General features: G+C 39.3%; 1 protein-coding gene across 1 annotated transcript in view; it reads left to right on the forward strand.

Annotated features, from left to right (window-relative positions):
• The window catches only part of INPP5F (inositol polyphosphate-5-phosphatase F), a 42,253-nt gene extending 21,633 nt beyond the window's left edge, over positions 1-20,620 (forward strand). The window contains exons 3-20 of the mRNA XM_081005199.1: positions 857-993; positions 1,385-1,513; positions 3,542-3,709; positions 3,910-3,966; positions 4,851-5,049; positions 6,363-6,542; positions 7,629-7,696; positions 8,550-8,674; positions 9,281-9,358; positions 11,338-11,458; positions 11,822-11,950; positions 13,261-13,378; positions 13,925-14,123; positions 15,786-15,857; positions 15,997-16,070; positions 16,516-16,644; positions 17,388-17,475; positions 17,934-20,620. Coding sequence (XP_080861325.1) covers positions 857-993; positions 1,385-1,513; positions 3,542-3,709; positions 3,910-3,966; positions 4,851-5,049; positions 6,363-6,542; positions 7,629-7,696; positions 8,550-8,674; positions 9,281-9,358; positions 11,338-11,458; positions 11,822-11,950; positions 13,261-13,378; positions 13,925-14,123; positions 15,786-15,857; positions 15,997-16,070; positions 16,516-16,644; positions 17,388-17,475; positions 17,934-19,095 — 3,233 coding nt within the window. The 3' untranslated portion in view covers positions 19,096-20,620. The remainder of the gene's footprint in view (positions 1-856; positions 994-1,384; positions 1,514-3,541; positions 3,710-3,909; positions 3,967-4,850; positions 5,050-6,362; positions 6,543-7,628; positions 7,697-8,549; positions 8,675-9,280; positions 9,359-11,337; positions 11,459-11,821; positions 11,951-13,260; positions 13,379-13,924; positions 14,124-15,785; positions 15,858-15,996; positions 16,071-16,515; positions 16,645-17,387; positions 17,476-17,933) is intronic.
• The last annotated feature ends 385 nt before the right edge of the window (positions 20,621-21,005 follow it).

The following is a 21,005-nucleotide window of genomic DNA, read 5'->3' on the forward strand; positions in this document are numbered from 1 at the left end:
ACCTTTTGTTGTTGCGTGGAGAAGAGCCACAGTTATGAATACTATATTCTGATGCCATTCTGCAGTTTGCAAGCATTGTTTTCAGACCCCCAGTACCAGACTGTTTGTATTGTGTTTTAACTGAGATGGCTCAATGGTGAGGAACATTAGTTTGAAGGGTTGCTGCCTAACTCTGTGGAAAATGCTTGGACAGAAGATCACCAGGTTGATGGACCATATGGATTGATAGAAAGGACTGGCAGAATCCGAGACCAGGGAGAAGAGACGGTGGAAGAAGTTTGGAAAAAAGTTTAAAATTTATTTATAGAAACATTGTAAAATTAATGAGTGTTAGAAAAATGTTGGAATGAAATTACACGGCTTTAGTAGAAATGTTATAAGGAGTTAAGTACAAATAAGTTTTAGGGTATTAATGGTAAGATAAGGTTAAAATAATTTATGACAATTATATGACAGAAAATAGTGAAAGATGGAAAGGATTTGCTGAAATAATTAATAATTAGAACACAAAAAAGGGAGGTGCGAGGAGGTCGATGAAACAAGTTAATGAAAGACAAAGATATGGAAATATTGGATGTGTTTTTAATTGTTTTTGCTTTTGCTTTTGCTTTTGTTTTGATGTATTGTGTCTTTTGTTTTCTCTTTTTTATGTATAGTATTGATTTGTATTGTTTACTTTTTCTTTCTTTCTTTCCTCTTTCTGTAATCTTTAAACTTTTAATAAATTTTCTTTCTTTCTTTCCTCTTTCTGTAATCTTTAAACTTTTAATAAATATTATTTTTAAAAAAAAACTCTGTGGAAAATGGATGTGTGGAAATGGAAAATGCCATACTAATAGATTTGGATTTGTTTCAGATTTGCCTTGGTGGTTGATTCTAATTCGCCAAAAAGTAGTGGTTGGCAAGCTTCCAGGAGATCATGAAATATGCAAAGTAACAAAGATTGCAGCAGTACCACTCTCTGAAGCAGAACCTCAGGATCTGGAACTGGAGGTAACTTTAACACTCGGAATACTTTGAAATCTAGCAGTTGATAAGATGAGTGCTTATATGCAAAACTAGGGCTTCACTTGTTATCTGAGGCTCTTAATTGGATGGTGTTTTTAAAAGCTTGTACTTTGGGATTTCTTCTGTTATCTGCTGCCTTGCTGAATTTGTATTTTTTATTTTATTGTTAATAACCTTCATTAGCTGCTTTGAAGCATACATGAAAATCTGCATATAAATATCCTGAAAATAGATAGATAGATAAGAATATGCACACATTCATACCTAAACCACATGCTTAAATAAAAGATAATTTATTTAACATTCATTTGATAGGACATATGTAATAGAATATTGTTTCTTTAAGCTTTATATTAACTTAATATTTTCTTTTCAGCTCTGTAAAAAACATCATTTTGGAATAAACAAACCAGAGAAGATTACCCAGTCTCCAGATGACTCTAAATTTCTGCTCAAGACCTTCACTCAGATTAAATCAAATGTTTCTGCTTCTAATAAAAAGAAGGTAGGGATTTCTGTGGGCTTTCAAAATGTTTTTTTCCTTGTAGAGTGCTATAAAAACTACTTGTATTTGTATGTATGTATGTATTCTGTACTTTTTCCGCAAAGTAGCTTTTTATGGTTTCCTGCCAATCAAATCTGCTACTCATTCTAAATAAGCATCGCTGGCCCCTCTGTTTTGCATTTCACCCTGCAGGTGATATCCAGTTATGGCATCCCACTTGTGCTTCTGCTCCTCTTCCTTTCTTTTCCAAAGCCTTTCTCTTCTCCTGTATTGTTCTTATTTATTTGACAACTTCACCATCCATCTGTTGATGGGGCACAAAACCTTGGACATTTTTTATTTCTCTTTCCTTTGAGCATATTCAGTCCTTTACTGAGTCATATGGCATTGCAAACATTTCAAAAACATGTCTCTTTCATTTGGCCCCATCAGCAAAACTTTGGGCCATTCTGTTTGTGTCCAGCTTCCACTGCTGCAGTCTTCCCCTCTGTCTAGAACAGGAGTGGGGAACCCAGCATCCCCAGACAGCATGACCAGTGCTCAGGGATGATGGGTGTTGTAGTCCGGCAACATCTGGAAGACTGCAGGTTCTCTAGCCTAGAATTCTGCACCCACTATTCATCTTTCATCATTCATTCTATGACATAGTTCCTTACATCCTCATGCCAGCTTCCTGTCTGATTTCATATTCAGCACAATTTCGTTCCAGGTCTTTGGCACCTCATACGTCTTCATGCTCATATTCCAGTATATCCATGCCAATGACCTTTTACTCATCCCAACTCCACCAGGCTTAGGTTTCCTTCTTGCTGGAATTGCTGTCTTTTCTTTGCTAGCAGCATTTATGCCTGTGACTTGTCCCAGCAGAACAAATATGTAATGTTCCCACTTTGTCAAAAGGACAACCGTAATGGCTAAAGCACAGCTTTCCAAACTTTTTATGTTGGTGACACACTTTTTAGACATGCATCAGTTTGTGACACTGATTCAGTTCTGCATAATTTTGCAACATGCTAATGCAGTTTTACTAGCAAACCGGACGTTAAACCCTTTTCTAGCCCCAGGAGGAGCATGGGGAGTGTTTGTGCGACACACATACAGACTGCAGCCAACACACTAACGTGTTTTGACACACAGTTTGGAAAGCTCTGGGTTAAAGGAACTAAAGCACTTTTTGTTCATAAAGAGGCTAAAACATTTGGGACTGTTTAGTTTTGGGATGGCAGAGGGACTAAGGAAGAACATAATAAAGATTTATTAAAAATTACTTGTGGTTTGGGGAAAGTGAATAGACATTTTTCCTATGCTGCCTCTTAGGCCTTGCCATCTGTGAAAGGTACACTCTGTACTGAACCCTTTGCTTTTTAGAAGATAAAATCTCTCAGTAGAACATGAAGTGTTTTGTAACATATGATGTGGTCTGATCTTTTTATCTCCCTCCATGCATCAAAATAGAGGAATACAGTATATTGTGTATGGTGCCTGAGCAACTTCTGCTACATTGGAAAATGGGCAGTCACGTTGATAGGGAAGGCCTATCAAATACAGTAGCACCTCGGGTTACTTTATCCTCGGGTAACGTAAACTTCAGGTTGCGAAAGCAGCAAACCCAGAAGAATATGACCAGGTTTCACCATGTGCGCATGCGCAGAAGTGGTCTACTACTGCATGCATGCGTACAGCAGTGATCCTCGGGTTGCAAAAACCTCGGGATCTGGCCGGACCTCCAGAACGGATCTCATTCGCAACCGGAGGTACCAAAGTATTCTAAATATCTCTCCTGACTTGAAATCTAAAAAGGCATAATACCCTATATGTATCTTCCAATCTACGTGACCTGAAGAAGCAAGACCTTAAATTTGTAGTTAACTTCTATGGCTGACCCATTTGCTTGATGAGGACAAAGTCGAAGGGTGGAAGATCTTGCTGGGCTGGAGTTTGTAAAAGTTGTTTAATAGTATATATTTGGATATAAAATTAGTCAAAGTAACATTTTCCCAGTCAGCCTAATATTTTGCTGTTTCACAGGTTAAAGAAAGTAAAGAGAAAGAGAGACTGGAGAGGCGGCTGCTGGAAGAACTATTCAAAATGTTTATGGACTCGGATTCCTTTTATTACAGTTTGACTTATAACCTAACAAACTCCGTGCAAAGGCAAAGTGCGTGTGAGAAGGCTAACTTGCCACTCTGGAAGAAGGTAAGGTTGTTTGTTGAAACATTATCAGTGTTTTGAACGAATACTTGGATTCCTGTGTGCATGTATCTGATCTTATTCATTTATCTGTAAAACCAAGAAACATGAATTGTTTCCTGTTGGCTTGTGTTCTGATAAGGGTGAGTTTGCATTGTTCTCTGGTTTTCGGATGGAAAATATTTACATTTTAATTTCATTTTCAGGTTGATGATAGATTTTTTTGGAACAAACACATGCTAGAAGACTTGATCAATATTGGTGTGAGTAATGTTTGCTATGAACTATGTATTTTGTTTAGAACCTCTGCGTAGAAGGTAGAAAGCTGTTCTACTTGTTTTTAATACTTAGTCAAATTGATTAGTAAAGAGATTTGCCAGGCTTCATGGGTCTCATTCTAACTTTCTGCAATATATATAATTCTGTAATAAAAATGTAGAAACCTAGTGTGGAAGGGGAAAATGCATAAAATGACACATTCATCAGACCATAGGAAGAGCCTACTTGTTCAGGCCAGTGGTCAGAGGTGCCATCTTCGGAAGAACATTGAGGGGGGGCACACACAATGTCCTGACGTCGCTCTGTTCTCGGCTCTGCATTTGGCTCGAACAATGCAGGGCTCCCTGGAGCTGGTGCCTTTGCCAGTGGCCCATCTACTCCATCATTCTGTTGTCATAGGGACCGATCTGATGCCTATAGGAAGCTTGCATGTAGGACCTGAGCATAAGAGCATGGTCCCCTCTTGCAGTTTCTAGCATCCAGAAGTGTGCTGCCTCTGATTACGGAGGCAGAGCATAGCCATCAAGGCCTGTAGCCATTGCTAGCTTTTACCTCCATTAATTTGCCTAAACGCATTTTAAAGCCATTCAATTTGGTGGCCATTATTACCTATTGTAGGAACGAGTGTGAAGAAGAACTTCCTTTTATTCACCCTAAATCCTTCCAACAATTAGTTTCACTGGAATTTCATGAGTTCTAGGGTTACGAGAGAAGGAGGAAATATATATCCACTTTCTCCATGCCTTATAAATTTCTATCATCTCACATTTTCTCCAAACCGGAAAAAAGTCCTAAATGCTACAACCTTTCCTCCTAGGGGAGTTGCTCCATCCATTTGCACTTCCTTCATTTCTTTTTAACTTTGTAGAAATCTGAAGTGGATTTTTGGATTATCCCAGTCATCCAGGGATTTGTTCAGATTGAAGAGCTTGTAGTTAATTATAATGAAGCATCAGATGAAGAGAAAAGCAGTCCTGAGACACCACCTCAAGAGCCAGTCTGCGTGGATGATATTCACCCATGTTTTCTTGTGGCCCTTATCTCACGCCGAAGTCGCCACAGAGCTGGTAAAGTTGCTATGATAGCTTTCATGGACTGTTTAATAATAGAAAAATATTGATTGAATCAAGAACTTGAAAAAGTTGCATAAGATTCTTTTTTCAAAAACGCTGTTCAGCTGATAATCCATGCTTTCCCCCACCCCCCGGATGACTGTACCCAGAAAACGGTATTGCTCTCTTTTATTCCTTTCACCATGTAGTAGTTCTAATAATATTTATTTTGATGGGATTAAAGTTATGCATTTTTCACAGATTTGCTTTCCAATTACATTGATCCTGAATTACATTGACCATGGATACCTGTCTGATTTGGGATAATGATATAAAACTACATTACTTTCATTCTTCTGTGCTAGTTTTGTGTAAAGGGGAAAGAAAGACTTGAATCATAAGGCAAATTAACTGCAAGGACATTCATGGGAGGAAAACTTTCCTTTCTCCTCCACACTATCCTGTGCTACTCCCAAAGCCTTTTTTGCGGGGAGCACAGGGGAGAGGAGAGGATTGGAAACTTTCCTTATGTGGACATCCTTATTAACTTAACAAAGCTATTGGCTTGGATCCTAAAGTTATCAACAGTTATTTAATATGCAGAAACATACACATTTCTAATTGAATTCTCTTACTGATAACCTGTGTGGCTGGCAAGAATAACTTTTCCAACTGCTTTGCAGGGCTTGCCATCGCCATATAAATCAGAAATGGTAATAAACACTGAGGGTGAAATTCATCATCATACTCTTCCAGTTGTTCCATCTGTGCAAGCATTGCCAGACAGAACAATCCTTCCTCTGTCCCACTGCCTGCTATTCTGGGGGTTCCCTCCCATGAGCCAATTTCAAGGTATGAAGGGGGAGGAGTCGGGAGGAAGCCCCATTGTTCAGGTAGAAGTCCTTGCACATGATTTCTGCTGACGGGGTTTGCTAGGTGAATCCCACCTTGAATATATGCCACACCCCTGCCCCCCCCAAAGGAATTAGTTTTCATAGCCCTGTGTATTCATTGTGAGGAAAATAAGCTGTTTTTAAAATAAAACTGGCTACATAAAATAAAATACATAAAATAAATAAACTACATAAGATTCACTGTAGTCTTCTGAATTTACAAATTGTTTTCAGCCATCTAATTCCCCCCACCCCCAAATATCTGCCGTAGGACTAATTTAATCTACTGATACCAGTTTGACTTTTGATTTGACATTTTTGATCTCTTCATTCTTTTGCTATAACGGAGTAGCATTTAACAGCTGGAAATTACTCTAGCAAATACATAGGCTTGCTATATCCTTCCTGAGAATTCTTTGTTGTTGTTTTTTAAAGGAATGCGTTACAAACGGAGAGGCGTTGATAAAAATGGGAATGTGGCAAATTATGTGGAGACAGAACAATTGATTCACGTCCATAACCACACCCTCTCTTTCGTTCAGACGAGAGGCTCAGTGCCTGTGTTCTGGAGTCAGGTTGGTTACAGGTACAATCCCCGGCCACGACTGGACAAATGTAAGTGTTGGTACCTTATGAGTGATTTATGCTCTTACTACAGCGTTTGATAGACTTAAATATTTATAGCTATGTTTCAGGTCGTAGTAAAGGTAGTCACTTTTGTCCCTTCACATGTACCTGGAGTATTGTCATTGCTGTTATCTCCATACTCCAGGATATAGCAAGCTGCTGCTCGCATTATTTGACACTCAGTTGGCAGAGGGACAATTCCCAAAGGGACAAGTGCCACTTGGATGTGTTGTGTGAACACTGTAAACCAAACTACACAGATGAAACTTTTTTGAGTTCTTAAGGGTGGCAGGGGAACAGTGATGTTCCAGGTACACATAAAGAATGGTATATTAATTTAATAACGTAAACCTACAACCCTTTGTTTGACATCCTTCTATGGAAGCAACCACTCTGCAAACTAAATTTCTGATGGCATCTTGAAACTTGCACAGATCACTTTATATGGAATCAGATCAAAAGCCTGAAAGTCTTGAATGTGGCTGTTAAGCTAGATCAGCTGAGAGCATGCTGCTTGTAAATCCATAATCAAGTTGAGAATGCCAGAGATTGAACCTGAGTTGTACTCTACCGCAGAATGTTGCTTTACCACACCTTCCCCCTAAAGCACAGTTTTTCAAGCAAAGTAAAGATGAAATTACATTCTTGCATTCACCTGACATTTGAGGAGGATAATACTTAAAATAGTACCGAGTTTCAGTTTAAGTATTTCCAAATGTATTAGAAAGGTACATCTCCCCAGGAGTTTCTTTTAGTGAATTAGATGCACCTGTTCACCTGGTAGTGAAGATGGTTGGGATAATAGCAAGCTGCAGCGTTAGATGGGATATCAGGCTGCAGTTCTTTTCTGGAGGGGTACTGAACTGGAAGAAATAGTTCCTATGGAAAAATGCTCTGAAATTCATTTATTCTCCAGAATTGCCCACATTCGTCTCTTAGCGGTAATTTTCTCTTTCCTATGAATTTCTTTCCACAGACTCCTCCATGCACGTACTTCCAACGTGGCCCTGTTTGAATACTTTAAACGTGCCCATTTCATCCCCCAAGCTTCCTTAACAAGGTTTTTTTTTGCAGGTGAAAAAGAAACTGTTCCATATTTCCGTGCACATTTTGAAGAACAGTTGAAAATTTATACAAAACAGGTGGGTTTCCAAATTATTACAAGATCATATATTAAAAGTTTGGAACTATTGTAATGGTGATGTATATCTTTTAACTTATGAAGAATAGAACTAAATGGTTGCATTTCATATTGAAAGCTGTTCCTGTTGTTGATGATGATGATGATGATATAATAATAATAATAATAAGAATAATAAGAATAATAAGAATAATAAGAATAATAAATAATAATAAATACCCCGCCCATCTGGTTGGGTTTCGCCAGCCACTCTGGGCGGCTTCCAACAAAATATTAAAATACAGTAGTCTGTCAAACATTAAAAGCTTCCCTAAACAGGTCTGCCTTCAGATGTCTTCTAAAAGTCTGGTAGTTGTTGTTCTGTTTGACATCTGGTGGGAGGGCGTTCCACAGGGTGGGTGCCACTACTGAGAAGGCCCTCCGCTTGGTTCCCTGTAACTTGGCTTCTCGCAGTTCCAACCATTGGAACAACAATTACAACCATATAAGGTGACATGCTTAGGACCAAACAGCAGCTGTATGCCAGAGAGCATCCTAACTATTGTTGCTGCCTTGGCAGGTTTCTGTGCATTTGTGTATGCAAACTCTTTTTATCCTAATCCTGAATGTTGGAGAGCTAGGAGAAAAGCAACTTTTCAACCATAATTAGCCCATAATGTTGGATTGCATGCAATTAATTGATGGCACTCTAAAGGACACAGTTTCTGAGGGAGCTTCTAGCACTTATTGAGAAAGCACACAGCAGTCACCTATAACTTCTCCTAGACTAGACATATTTGCCCCTTGTACATACTTGTTAGATTTCATTTGTCTTATGTACTTGTTTGCATTTTTATTTTGAAAACTTTTAACAGATTATCATTAACTTGGTGGACCAAGCTGGACGAGAAAAAATTATTGGTGATTCTTATCTTAAACAAGTTTTAATGTACAACAATCCAAGTCTTACATACGTTTCATTTGACTTCCATGAACACTGGTAAGTCTGTCAAAATGTCTTATAGCAATTTAATACAAAAATGCTAAATCATTCCATTCCATTCCATGTTTCTTGTAAGCTGGTATAGTATGGCAGGTGTTTTCCAGAGCTAGGTTATGCCTCTGTGAATGTTTTCAACATCTTTGTAAACTGTCATTTTGAAATATTGTCTTTATAAAAATGTTTAGGTGAGTATTTTCTTGTATGTGTTCATACATACTGATGTCAGAGAGTGAGTCAGGATTTTGGGCATGTGCATAGCTATTCAAGTTGATTTGTCTGTGACAGATATTAGAAAATGCTTTTTAAAAATCTCCATAAGGATTATTTTTTCCAGATTTCGTTTGATATAAAATTATACAGTACTGCATTCCTCTAAGAGTAAAAATTCACTGGAAATTTTAATCTTACTCTTCAAACAATGACCTGCACAATTCCTTATCTGCATCTCCCATGGTCATATTAAATTATGTGTTATTTTTAATACACCTATGTAGAATTGTACTGACCATTATTATATAAGCATCTCTCCGATGAATTTCCATGTTCTTGTGTTGAAAAAAAGAAAAAGAAACCAGTAAGTTGTATTTTCTTTGTACTTTTTAGCCGTGGAATGAAGTTTGAAAATGTTCAAACATTGACAGATGCCATTTCGGACATAATCACTGATGTGAAGTGGTGCTGGTTAGTATTAGCATGTTAATTTCACTCTGAAACAGAAAATAAATTTTCCATAAATGATTGCATGCCACTTGCCCCCTTGTAATGATACACACGCTGCTTGATAGGGTAGATTATTTTGGCCGGTGATTTACAACTGGTCCAAGATGAGCTTGTATATCCCTCGAAGTACCCAGTGTACACTTTGGCAGTTCTTCTGGGCCGGCTGCTAACTGGGAATGCTTGGTTAGTAGAAGTGGCCAGGGTGCTTTTTACCATCTTACGTTCACAACTGGTATACAAGTCTATTTGGAGAGGATAAGCCTTTTCTCAGTTATCATTGCACCTAGTAATGCCCAGCCTGGACTATGTTAATGCATTCCATTTGGGCTGCATTTAAATACAGTTTGGAAATCTGGCTGCCCAAGTAATGATGGGGTCAGGTGATCAGATCAAATGGAACCTATATTTCACCAGTTGCTGGTACATTTCTGTCCCATTTGAAAGTGCAGGTCCTAATAACCTTTGAATGGTGTGGAACTAAGTTGCCCACACTTTTCACCAGCTGAAGCCTTATTTATGTCTCTGCCATGAGAAAAATTAAGCTTGAAGGCATATAGGACAGAGATTTTCTCAGTGGTGACCCTACATTTGTGGAACATACTGCCAATTAGAGAACGTCAGGACTCCATTGCTGCAGGCCTGAAGTCTTCTTTGTTCTTTGTCACATTTTCTTAAATGGGCTTTATTGGGCTGCTGAATTAAATAGTTCTTAACCATAATTACTGAACTGGATATTTAGGCATAATTACTGAGGTTGGTTTCATCAGTGGTTATTTTAGTTACTGTTTGGATGTTTTTGTTACTCATGTTATATATTTTATGGGAAGTTTCCTTAGAAGGCTTTTGACTCTTAAAGGCAGCATATAATAGTGTTAATAAAATTAATTAGGAGAGGTTTGGACAGTATTTAAAGCTCAGGTTAATAAAATGATGGCGTCTCATCAGTGATAATACAGTTACCTCACACAGAATGGGTAATGTTTAGGTGCCCTTTTTGAAGGACAAGAAATTAGTTTCTTGAGAGTAATGTTCTTTGTTTCCCCTGTGACGGGGTGGGGAAGCTTTTTGGCTCCATGTTCCATATCCTTAACGGGATTTCTGTTTTAAGACAGCAAACACTGCTTTTTGCAAGCATCGTGGCAATCAAGAGAAACCCTCCTTTCTTGCAGATCCACTAAAAGGGGGCTTCTCTAGTGGGCAGTGATATGTCCTGCAGTGCGCCTGTAAGAAGTGCAGCGATACCTGTAAAATACTGGGGGTAGTTTCTCCTCTCCCCTATTCTTCTTCTCATCTCAAGTCACCCTGTCTGGACCATGAGACAGCCTTCCTCAGGAAATAGGAGAGAAGGGGAAAGAAAGCATGCTGTTTGCAAAGGCCTCTGTAACTATGAGAAGAGAAGGAGGAGAGGGCCTAAAGCTGAACATTATTTGGACAGATTTGTGGACATTAATGCAGCAGCAAGAAGACGATTGGAATCCCCTTCGGAACTTGAAATATGGGTACCCCCAACAAAAAATTAAAATTCAGCTTTGTAATTCGGAATTTATGTGATGTGATTTGATTGGTTAATAAAAATTATTTTTTTTAAAAAAAGCTGATCTAGTCCCCTCAAGCTGGACAAGGGAAAACACAAGAGAACTGAAGGAGATAGGTGCAAGACCAGCAGAATGGAAGAGGGGAGGGAGTTTCAGACAGCCCTTGCCACACTTGTTTGAACTGAGGAGGATTTAACCCCTGCTCATCAGCTGATGAGCAGGGATTAAATCCCACTACTTTGGCTGTGCAGGCACTCAGACAATGCAGAATTTAATCCTGCCATCCCACCCATCATTCGGATGGGTGGGGGTGGTTTAGGGAAAATGAATTTTTTTCTACACCGAGGGATGTAGGATTTTTTCACTTTAAGCTTTCTAATATTTTTCTTCTTCACTTTTTGCAAGGGTGGACCAAGCTGGAGTGATTTGTAAGCAGGAAGGGATTTTCCGAGTTAACTGTATGGATTGCCTGGATCGAACCAACGTTGTCCAAGCTGCCGTGGCCCGTATAGTTATGGAACAGCAGGTATTGCAACTTCAGTTTACAAAAACCTTTATTAATGAGAAGTATGTGAAATATAGTAAATTAGACTACAATGGAATGTGTGCATAGTCTATTCATACTTAAATTGCTTCAGAATAATTCTTCTAATGTGAAGCATGATCTTAGTGGAGAACAGTAGTTATTACCCTTGCCATGGTTGCACAAGTAATAGATGCAAATTCAAATTTTTGTCCGGTGTTTGGAGAACAAGGTTTCAGTGGTTAACAGACGAATAGAATAAACTTGCTTTCTGTAGCTTCAGAAGAAAGATAACAGCCCTATACTCCTAGAGTAAAAAAAGACGAAAGAATGGCACTTAGTAATAACAATAAAATTAAATTCCAGTTGAAGAAGTTGGGTGTGATGCCACCGGAACAACCACTGCCAATGAAATGCAATCGGATCTACCAGATTATATGGGCTAACAATGGTGATGCCATAAGCAGACAATATGCGGGAACAGCAGCTTTAAAGGTAAAAACATTTCACTTCAAGTAAAAATAACTCTTAGGGTAATTCTTTTCAGTTTTGTTAACTGAACTTATAGCAGGAATAGTTTACAAGGTTTATACAGGAGCTTATTGTTTTGGTTTAACACATCACATCTTTCTTAATGTACAGGACTTCTGCTGACTGGGCTGGTTAGGTGAATCCCGTCCATTGATTTCACTGTTCTACAGTTAATACTATAGATCAGGGGTTCTCAAACTTTCTACCAATGTGGCCAGCTAGAGACAGCTGAAAATTGCTGAGGCCCAGCAGTCAAAAAAAACTGCAGTGCAGGGGCAGAGCCTGTCACAAAATAGTGGCAGATTGAGGCAGAGGTTGGAATTAATCAGATGGAAGTTCCAGGCATTTTCTAGCGAGCCAGTCGATCTTTGAAATTGCTAAATTCTTTATTACAGCATTTTCTTTGTAGGAAAAAATTCCATAGCTCAGCTTTCCTCCAGCTAATTACAGGCATTTGCTCTTGAGGTATCATGAGTCAGCCTTCCTGTGTAAGGCAGAATTTGTTGATCCAGAGGGTTCTAAGTAGAAAGGTATTTCCCCTTCCCACCCACACAGGACTCTAAACATATTTTTACCTGTCTCCGGTGATTTCTTCTGCTATCCTCCCTTCACATTTAGTTTGCTTGCTATTCACCACCCACCCAGCTGCCTGTCTCATTCAGCCTTTTCCCTGATCTTCTTATGCTTTATTTTCTCCTATAAGAGCTTTCCTCCATTATCCTCTTTTCACTTTCCAGTTTGTTTAACAGTAATGATGATTGTGATAATAAATCATTAACCTTTTATCTTAAAAGTTTCCTGCAACACCTCTTCTGGCTTTCCCCCTCCCTCAGAAACCTTCCATTCCTCTTCCCCATCTCTCTTGAACTTCTGGGTCTCCCAAGCACTGCTACTCAGCATGCGAAGGGTCGCTGATGTTGGCATTGATCCAACCAGCTAGTGGGGTGGGATAGGCAAGTGAGGAGGGATTGTGCAGACTGAAACACTGAGGCCCACCTGAAAGCGATTCCTGGCCCACTTTTTGAGAAACCCCAATACAGATCTCGTGTTTAGAATCTGCAGATATGTTTTATAGAAAAGGGACATATTTCAAATGGTGACTCTTAAATAAGTGCTATTTAAACGTACAGGAGTACTTTAAAAAAAAATGAGATGTAACTCTCTGCTTCTGAAAGATGCGTTTCTTAAAGCAGTGGAAAGTTAATGTTACTTAAGATGTCTCTCATATGAATAACCAGTGCATTGAGTATTCAAAGATGTGTTTTGTGCAATAGGGCGACTTCACAAGAACTGGTGAAAGGAAGCTGGCAGGAGTCATGAAAGATGGTGTTAACTCTGCAAATAGATACTACTTAAACCGCTTCAGGGATGCTTATAGGCAGGCAGTCATTGGTAAGATAGTTTCAGTCAATTTCCGTACTGAATAATTGTCTACTATGTATCTGTTGAATTTTCTTTTCATGTTGGTTTCTTTGAAATGTTAAAGATGTTTGGGTCTGTGTTTTCTACTACTAAATAGGTCAAAATCTTGTTTTGTGTATTTTTAAAAGTATGAACAAGACTGACTCATTTTAGCTGAGCTTTCTAGAAGTTTTGGCAATAAAACTCTCTCCATTTGTAATCAGTGAATTGTTTTTTTAATACTTCAGTCTTGAATCATGGTGGAAAAGGCAGGGAAGACTCATAGCGAAATCCACTTCGCTCCTAAAGATAATGAAGGCATGCACCTTGTAACTTGAGCATTGCTTAGCTCTTGCTTAAGAATTAGGTCTTGGTTAAGAATTTCAAAATACCTAAATCCCAAGAGTCAGAGGTATAACTTAATCAAAGCAGTCCATTTAGTAACTTACCGCCAGCTTTATTCCTGTTATGCATTGATATTGTTATACATTCATTATGCATTCAGTGTTTTTTTTGTTTTGTTTTGTGTCTGTCTAGATTTAATGCAGGGCATTCCTGTGACAGAGGATCTTTATTCCATATTCACAAAAGAGAAAGAACATGAAGCGCTGCACAAGGAGAACTTGAGAAGTCATCAGGAACTGATTAGCCAGTTATTGCAAAGTTACATGAAGTTACTATTACCAGATGATGAAAAATTCCATGGTGGTTGGGCACTTATTGACTGTGACCCAAGGTATGCAGAATCTTCTATGGTTATATAGATCTGAAAGTACCATGGCATCTTTTACAGTGACCAAATGTGTAATAAGGTGGTGGAGGGATACAGTGGGGACTGGGGAAGAGTTGAGTCTTAAATATTTTTCAAGTACCGTATTTTTCTCTCTATAACATGCAGATTTTTTCTCCTAAAAAGTAAGGGGAAATGTCTGTGCGTGTTATTGAGCGAATGTGTGGTCCCTGGAGCCGACTGGCGAGCGCAGGGGCAAAAATCAGGCAAAAATCAAATTGCGCGTCATGGAGGAGGGAAGCCTGAAGAGAGGAAGCTGCTGCTTTCCTGCATTCTGCCTCAGGGTCTTACTGCCCACCCTCTTCTGTTTCGTTGCTGTGTTTGCTCAAACGGAATAAAGAGCAGGGAAATCCCCTGCCCTCCAGGCAAGCAGAGGGGAAAGGAAAGGATCGCGTCCGTCCTTCTAATTCCTCTCCGTGCTCTAATGCTTTCTAGGGACTTGCAGGCAGCCGGAAAACATGCAGGTGGGAGAGAGAGAGAGAGAGAGAGAGAGAGAGAGAGAGAGGGCTGGCTTGGGTGGGTGGGGGGAAACTTTTGCCTTCCTTTCCTCCCTCCCATTAAATCCCTCTCCTGCATTCTTAGCCAGCTGCTTCTCTTCACACCCCTCTCGTGCTCCTTGTCCCTTCTGTGTTTTTCCTTCCCTCCCCACTTAAAACGTGGTTACAAAGCACGGATCCATATGGATCCTCAGGATCTTTGCATTGGGTCACCCCAAATTCACCATCAGATCACATGTCTGTGGCCACAGCATGAAGCACAAAAATGATACATCCACTGTTTCATTCAGAATTCCCCCCCCCCTTGTTTTCCTCCTCTAAAAACGATGTGCGTGTTATGGTTAGGTGCGTGTTATAGAGCGAAAAATATGGTAATTAGAGGCCATATTTTCTGATTGTGCTCAACCTCTGGTACATGCCCTCCTAACAACAACAACAATTTATTATTTATATGCCACCCATCTGACTGGTTTACCTCAGCCACTCTGGGTGATTTCCAACAAATTAAAACACCAAACATTAAAAACTTCCCTGTACAGGGCTGCCTTCAAATGTCTTCTAAAAGCCAGAATGTTGTTTATTTCCTCCGCAAGGTGGGCATAGAAGGCCCTCTGCCTGTTCCCCTGTAACCTCACTTCTTACATTGAGGGAGCTTCTGCTTCTGTCATTATTCTGTATGTTTTGTTTTAAATTGGTTTGCTGCATTTGTTGTTGTATTTTCTGACTTGGAACTCCCCTGGGAACTTGTTTTGAAGGTGGGGAAAAATCCCTATAATAAATGCTGCCATGGTAATATCTAAAACGAGCCATGTGGGTGGTTGGATCATTCAGGATGTTACTACACCTATGCTACAACTCCCTGAGAGCGTTACTATGGTACCTCAGAACAGTAATTTACTTTGAAATATACAGCAAAACAAAATTTTGAAGAAGAGAAGGATTTCTAGGTTTTATTGACAGACTATATGAAGCAAGGCATTAGTAAACATGGTTGTTGTTGTCATTACTAATGATTGACGCCATACTAGTTGCAGGGTGTAAAAGGCTTCAGAAAAGTGCTGTGAAATTTTCATGTCATCCTGTGTAAAATACTCTGTTCATTTTTGTTTAGCCTTGCGGATGCTACTCATAAAGATGTGGATGTCCTCCTTCTGCTTTCTAACTCAGCATACTATGTAGCCTAGTAAGTAAGATTCTTTCTACTTTACACATTGAAAACAAAGATATCAGAACATCTTTGCTACTTTTTTATTGCATTGTAATAGGATTCAGGTGTGATTCAATCCAGATCTAACTCTGGGCATTGATGTCTTTTTGTCTAGTTATGATGATGAAGTAGATAAAGTAAATCAATACCAAAGGCTGAGCCTTGAAGATTTGGAAAGAATAGAAATAGGTAAGACCTCAAAGTTGTTGCATTTTAGCTGTTCTCTCCTCATTTCTTGCCTAAACTTAAGCTATTTGTCACAATCATTGAAAACACATGAATGAATAACAGTCTCTTCTATATGTTGAGCACCCAGGATTTGCTACATTTATATGCCCCCACATATTGTCAACAATAGCAATGCAAGAAGCGCAATACAAAAGGCAAAACAAGCAAATCCATTGTACCAACTATGTCCTTATATGTAATGCATTTACATAATAGAACAGCTGAGGACCATTCTAGGAGGGCAGTTGATCTCAGCTAAGTCAGCAGAGGGTGGTCTCACTGTTACACTTCTCCCAGTGATGTAATAAAGTAGAATGGCTGCTTAGGAAAAGAGCTGAAGGGTTCAGAGGTGTTATTTAGAAAGTTATGTTCTTTATTTCTAAAAACATTCATGCTTTTTGTAAAGGTCCCGAACCAACTCTCTTTGGGAAGCCCAAGTTCTCGTGCATGAGGCTCCATTATAAATACAAAGACACAAGTGGATATTTCCATACTCTTAGAGCAGTGATGCGCAACCCTGAAGAGGATGGAAAAGGTAACACACTTCTACAAAGTTTTTAGAAGAGAGGTAAACCACTTTTCCCAAGTCTGACCACTGCATATAGAAAGTAGAACTTAATTATAAGAATTGAGCTGAACAATTGAGTTGAATTAAACAAAATAGGTTCACTGAGAACAAGAAGTAAAGGAAATTGCTATTTTTCAAGAACTTGAGCAGAAAAACTCAACACTCCACATTTCAGAGCCTGGTTTTTTAGTCAATCAATTGAATTAATCAACATGAATTATAGATGCCAACTCCTTTAAGGCCCAAGCTATGGTGTTCTCCCAGCTTCGCTCCCTTCAATATCTGGGGAAAAAGGAGGAGGAGGGACAGACTGCAGGGTGGAAGAGAAGCTTCCCTTGCATTTATGTTGCTCTCCTTTGGCTCTTTCAGTGACACCCACTCCACCTGTTTTGTATGTGAATGAAGCAGACCTGCATTTAAAGATACATTTAAGAGGGGATAATACTTTATCCAGTCAACAACTCGGAATATTCCTCATTCTTTTATGCTTGTGTTCAGCTATATGGCTGCATTAATGTGCCAGTTGCAGAATGATGGGCGTCTCTCATTTCACATTGCTTTATGCTAAATGGCTCACTTGCCAGGTTAAAAGTGAGACCAATAGAAAAGCTTCACCGAAGCATCTACACACTCAGTTTTCACAAAACGGAAGTAGTAAGAGAGAATATGCTCTATTCATGGCTTTAATGGACAAATAACGTGCATTTCAGATACTCTTCAGTGCATTGCGGAGATGCTGCGAATCACAAAACAAGCCATGGGGTTAGATGTAGCTATTATTGAGAAGAAACTGGAGAGGTGAGTTAATACTCTTCCCTTGGGGAGTCCCAAATCTCTTGAATCATAATACTTGTACTGGTTCCTTAAAGCAGCTGTCTACTGACAATTAGTAACTAAGAGCTTATTTGCACATGCATACAAGTATTACAGTACCCATCTACAAGTTTTTAATACTGTGCCCCTCGGGAGAGGGGTGTGTCATTAGGGTTTTTTTAAAAAAACATGCGTGCTGAATGAGGTTGGGGGAGCAAGTCCACAAGGAGTGTTCTCTCTTCAAGGGGCTTTGGGTGCAGGGAAGGAAGATGATGGTCAATGCCTAGCTATCTAGGAGAAAAGTATGCAGAAGTATGCTGTATTTATGTCTCACTAAACAAAAAAATATTCATTAGAACGTGTCTGAATGTTAAGCAATGTGTTGAAAGTATATCTGAATGTACGTTTATCAGAGGAAGTTACTGATCTTCTTAATTCTGCAGGAAAAGCAGCAAACCCCATGAGGACATCATTGGTATTAGATCCCAAAACAGAGGCTCCCTAGCCCAAGGAAAAAACTACTTAATGAGCAAGTTCTCATCTCTTAATCAGAAAGTGAAGCAAACCAAATCCAATGTAAACATGAGCAACCTGAGAAAGTTGGGGAACTTTACGAAGCCTGAAATGAAAGTCAACTTCTTAAAGCCGAACTTGAAAGTGAATCTTTGGAAATCTGACAGTAGTCTTGAAACCATGGAAAATCCCATGGCAGATGCTAAAGCCAACGTAGAATCTGACATTGAGATCTCCTCAGATAATGATTCATTCCATTCTGATGAGTACCTTACAAATTCCAAATCTGATGATGACCAGCAGTTCATGGACTCCTTGGAGAACGTGGGACAGATAGATTATGTTCTGCCCAGTTGTGGTATCATCGCCTCTGCTCCTCGGCTAGGCAGTCGGTCCCAGTCTATAAGCAGCACTGACATCAACATTAGCATTCCTGTTCCTTCAGAAATCCACGTGACACACTATGAAGACCAAACTAACAAGTCTGAATCGGAAGGGAAAGGACCCCAGGAAACTCCTGCCACAGACAATGCTGTAATAGAGTTCACTAAGCCAATTGATGCCTACTGCCACAGATTTGTGCAGGATGCTCAAACTAAGATGACAAGTGTTTCAGAAACAGAGATGAATTCTCAAGAAGCTCAGCAAGAGTTGGATCGCATTAGCAATAACGCTTCTAAGAAAACTGAATCTTGCTTGGGAACAGCTGTTGAGGCTCCTTCCAGACCATCTAAATTGGATGTACCATTTTCAGAGTCAGGATCACAATTCTTAGCAGTAGAAAACACCAATGCTAAGTCTCATAATACTCCAGGCTCCTCATCCAGTGTACTGGAAGCTGGGTCAGGGTTTCATATGACACCTTCACCAGCAGAGAGTAATGGCAGTAGGGCAGTCTCTCCTTTTGCAAAGATTCGCAGCTCTATGGTTCAGGTGGCTAATATTACACAAGCTGGTTTGACCCAAGGAATCAGCTTTGCGGTGGCTAAAGTCCAGAAAAGCCCAGCTGAACCAGAATCTGTAAATGAAATTCAGCAAAATGAACTGAGAGAAATGTTCACGCAGTGTCAGACACGGATAATTCAGATCTAGAGAGCACACGCTTCAGATTTAAGTTGTACATATTGCTAAACAAATGGTTTGTAACGGCCCCTTGAGGGGAGGGGGTGAACCAACTGCCACTAAGTATTGGTATCAAAAAAATGCCAGTAACTATGTTTACAGAAAGGTTTGGGAGATGCTAATTGGGTTCTGAACAGGTTTCAGAATTATCCTCAGGCAGCTGAGCTGGTGAAGGTAAAACTACTAAACAGGTAGCTCATACACCAGTGGTTGATGTGCATGTTAAGATTGCGTGATCAATTGCACAGTTATTTTTGAGACCAGTTTCTATAGGCCTTCTGATTTATGTAGAAGGGGGTGGTACTGAACACCTGTCAACCTTATTAATCTTGCACTGTACCAGTGAACTATTTTACTCACAGATGACATTCTATTTATTTTTCAGACTAACTTTTTTTATTTATATTTGTAAATTTGTTTTCTTGTCGTTCTAGTTGCATTCCTAAGGGAGGTGGTCTCTGCAGAGGAAGGACTTAAATACCTATGCCTGTGGGGGGTGGTTTACTCTCCCTCCTCTCCCATCGATTCCTTGCTTCTTTCCTACCTCTGTTAATTTATAACTATGGTATCTAGGAGCAATCAATAATATAGTAATGAGTAAAAGCTTGCAGGGCAGCTGCTGAAAAGGTTTTTCTTACAACAATAAAAAAAACTTACGGTGTGTCTGCAAACTATTATGTGTCTTCTGTAGTGAAACTTGACACCCTACTCTTAGGCTACAGCCTTTTTTTCTTTTTGAGGAAAAACAAAGGTCTAAGTTTAAAAAAAATGCTGAATGTCAGGTATGTGCTAGTGTGTTCATATGAGGAGACAATTGCCTAAATAAGCACGAAAGCACCAAAAAGGACATAATCTAAAACATACTCATCCATAAAATCATACTGCTGATATTTAAAATCCAATTAATGCAAAGTGTTTCGAAACAGTTGTAGTTGTAATCAGTTGTGAGACCAATTCTGGCTTTGTCACAGTACTGGTGGGGAATGAGGCCGCATCTAAACGTTTCCCCGGGAATCTGATTCCAAAAACCTGATGTGTAAGAAGTAATTTCCTATATAGCTCATTCTGTTATTTCCCGGAGGAGTCTTGTGACTGATGTTCTATAGTAGAATGTAGCAGCAGAAACAACATTGGATTCTGCTAAGCTTCATAGCCTCACTAGTCCTCATTCTAGAGCCAGGGTCTCTGTATGTTAGTACATGTGTACTATAGCTAGACTGCATGTACTGTTCTAAGCAGTTAACGAGTGTCATAATGGTGGTATGATGTCTTTGAATATCTCTGCTATAACAGAAGTGATCATCACCTTAACCTGATTGTCCTTGTCTAATACTTTTGATACTGTTTCCATTTTGTTATTTATTTCTTATTACTGTAAGGTGTATTCCTTTTTTTGGAGTGTCTGTATAAATTTGTGGGTATATTTAAAATAATATTGTATTGTTTTAACGTGGGAGACCTATATAAAATATTTTAATAAAAAATACTAATAGTATGCATTTTGGTGTAAGTGTTTTTAGTTCTTGAGTTGCTGAATATATATAGCCTCTCCCCATTGTTGGTCTGAAACTCCGTATTCACTATATGCCTTTGGTTCGGTGTACACATTATGCTAAATCATGGTTTATGTAGACTATAGTTAAAGTTGAAGCATTTGACAGATGATCACGTAAACTATGCCAGAGAAGACACACAGGCCCCACTTTCTGAACACAATGTGTTCCTAGGAAATCGTTTGCTAGGTGAGTAATAAGCCAATGATTTCCATTATTTCCAATGGGAACATTCCTAATTTGTGATTTGTCTGTTCCCTCCCTCTTTCCCTCCCTCCCTCCTGTGGTGTCTGCCTGAAATTGCTGCAGCAAATCAGCAAAAGTCAA

The sequence above is a fragment of the Podarcis pityusensis genome (assembly GCF_964106645.2).
Source record: "Podarcis pityusensis genome assembly, chromosome: 5".
Lineage (NCBI taxonomy): Eukaryota > Metazoa > Chordata > Lepidosauria > Squamata > Lacertidae > Podarcis > Podarcis pityusensis.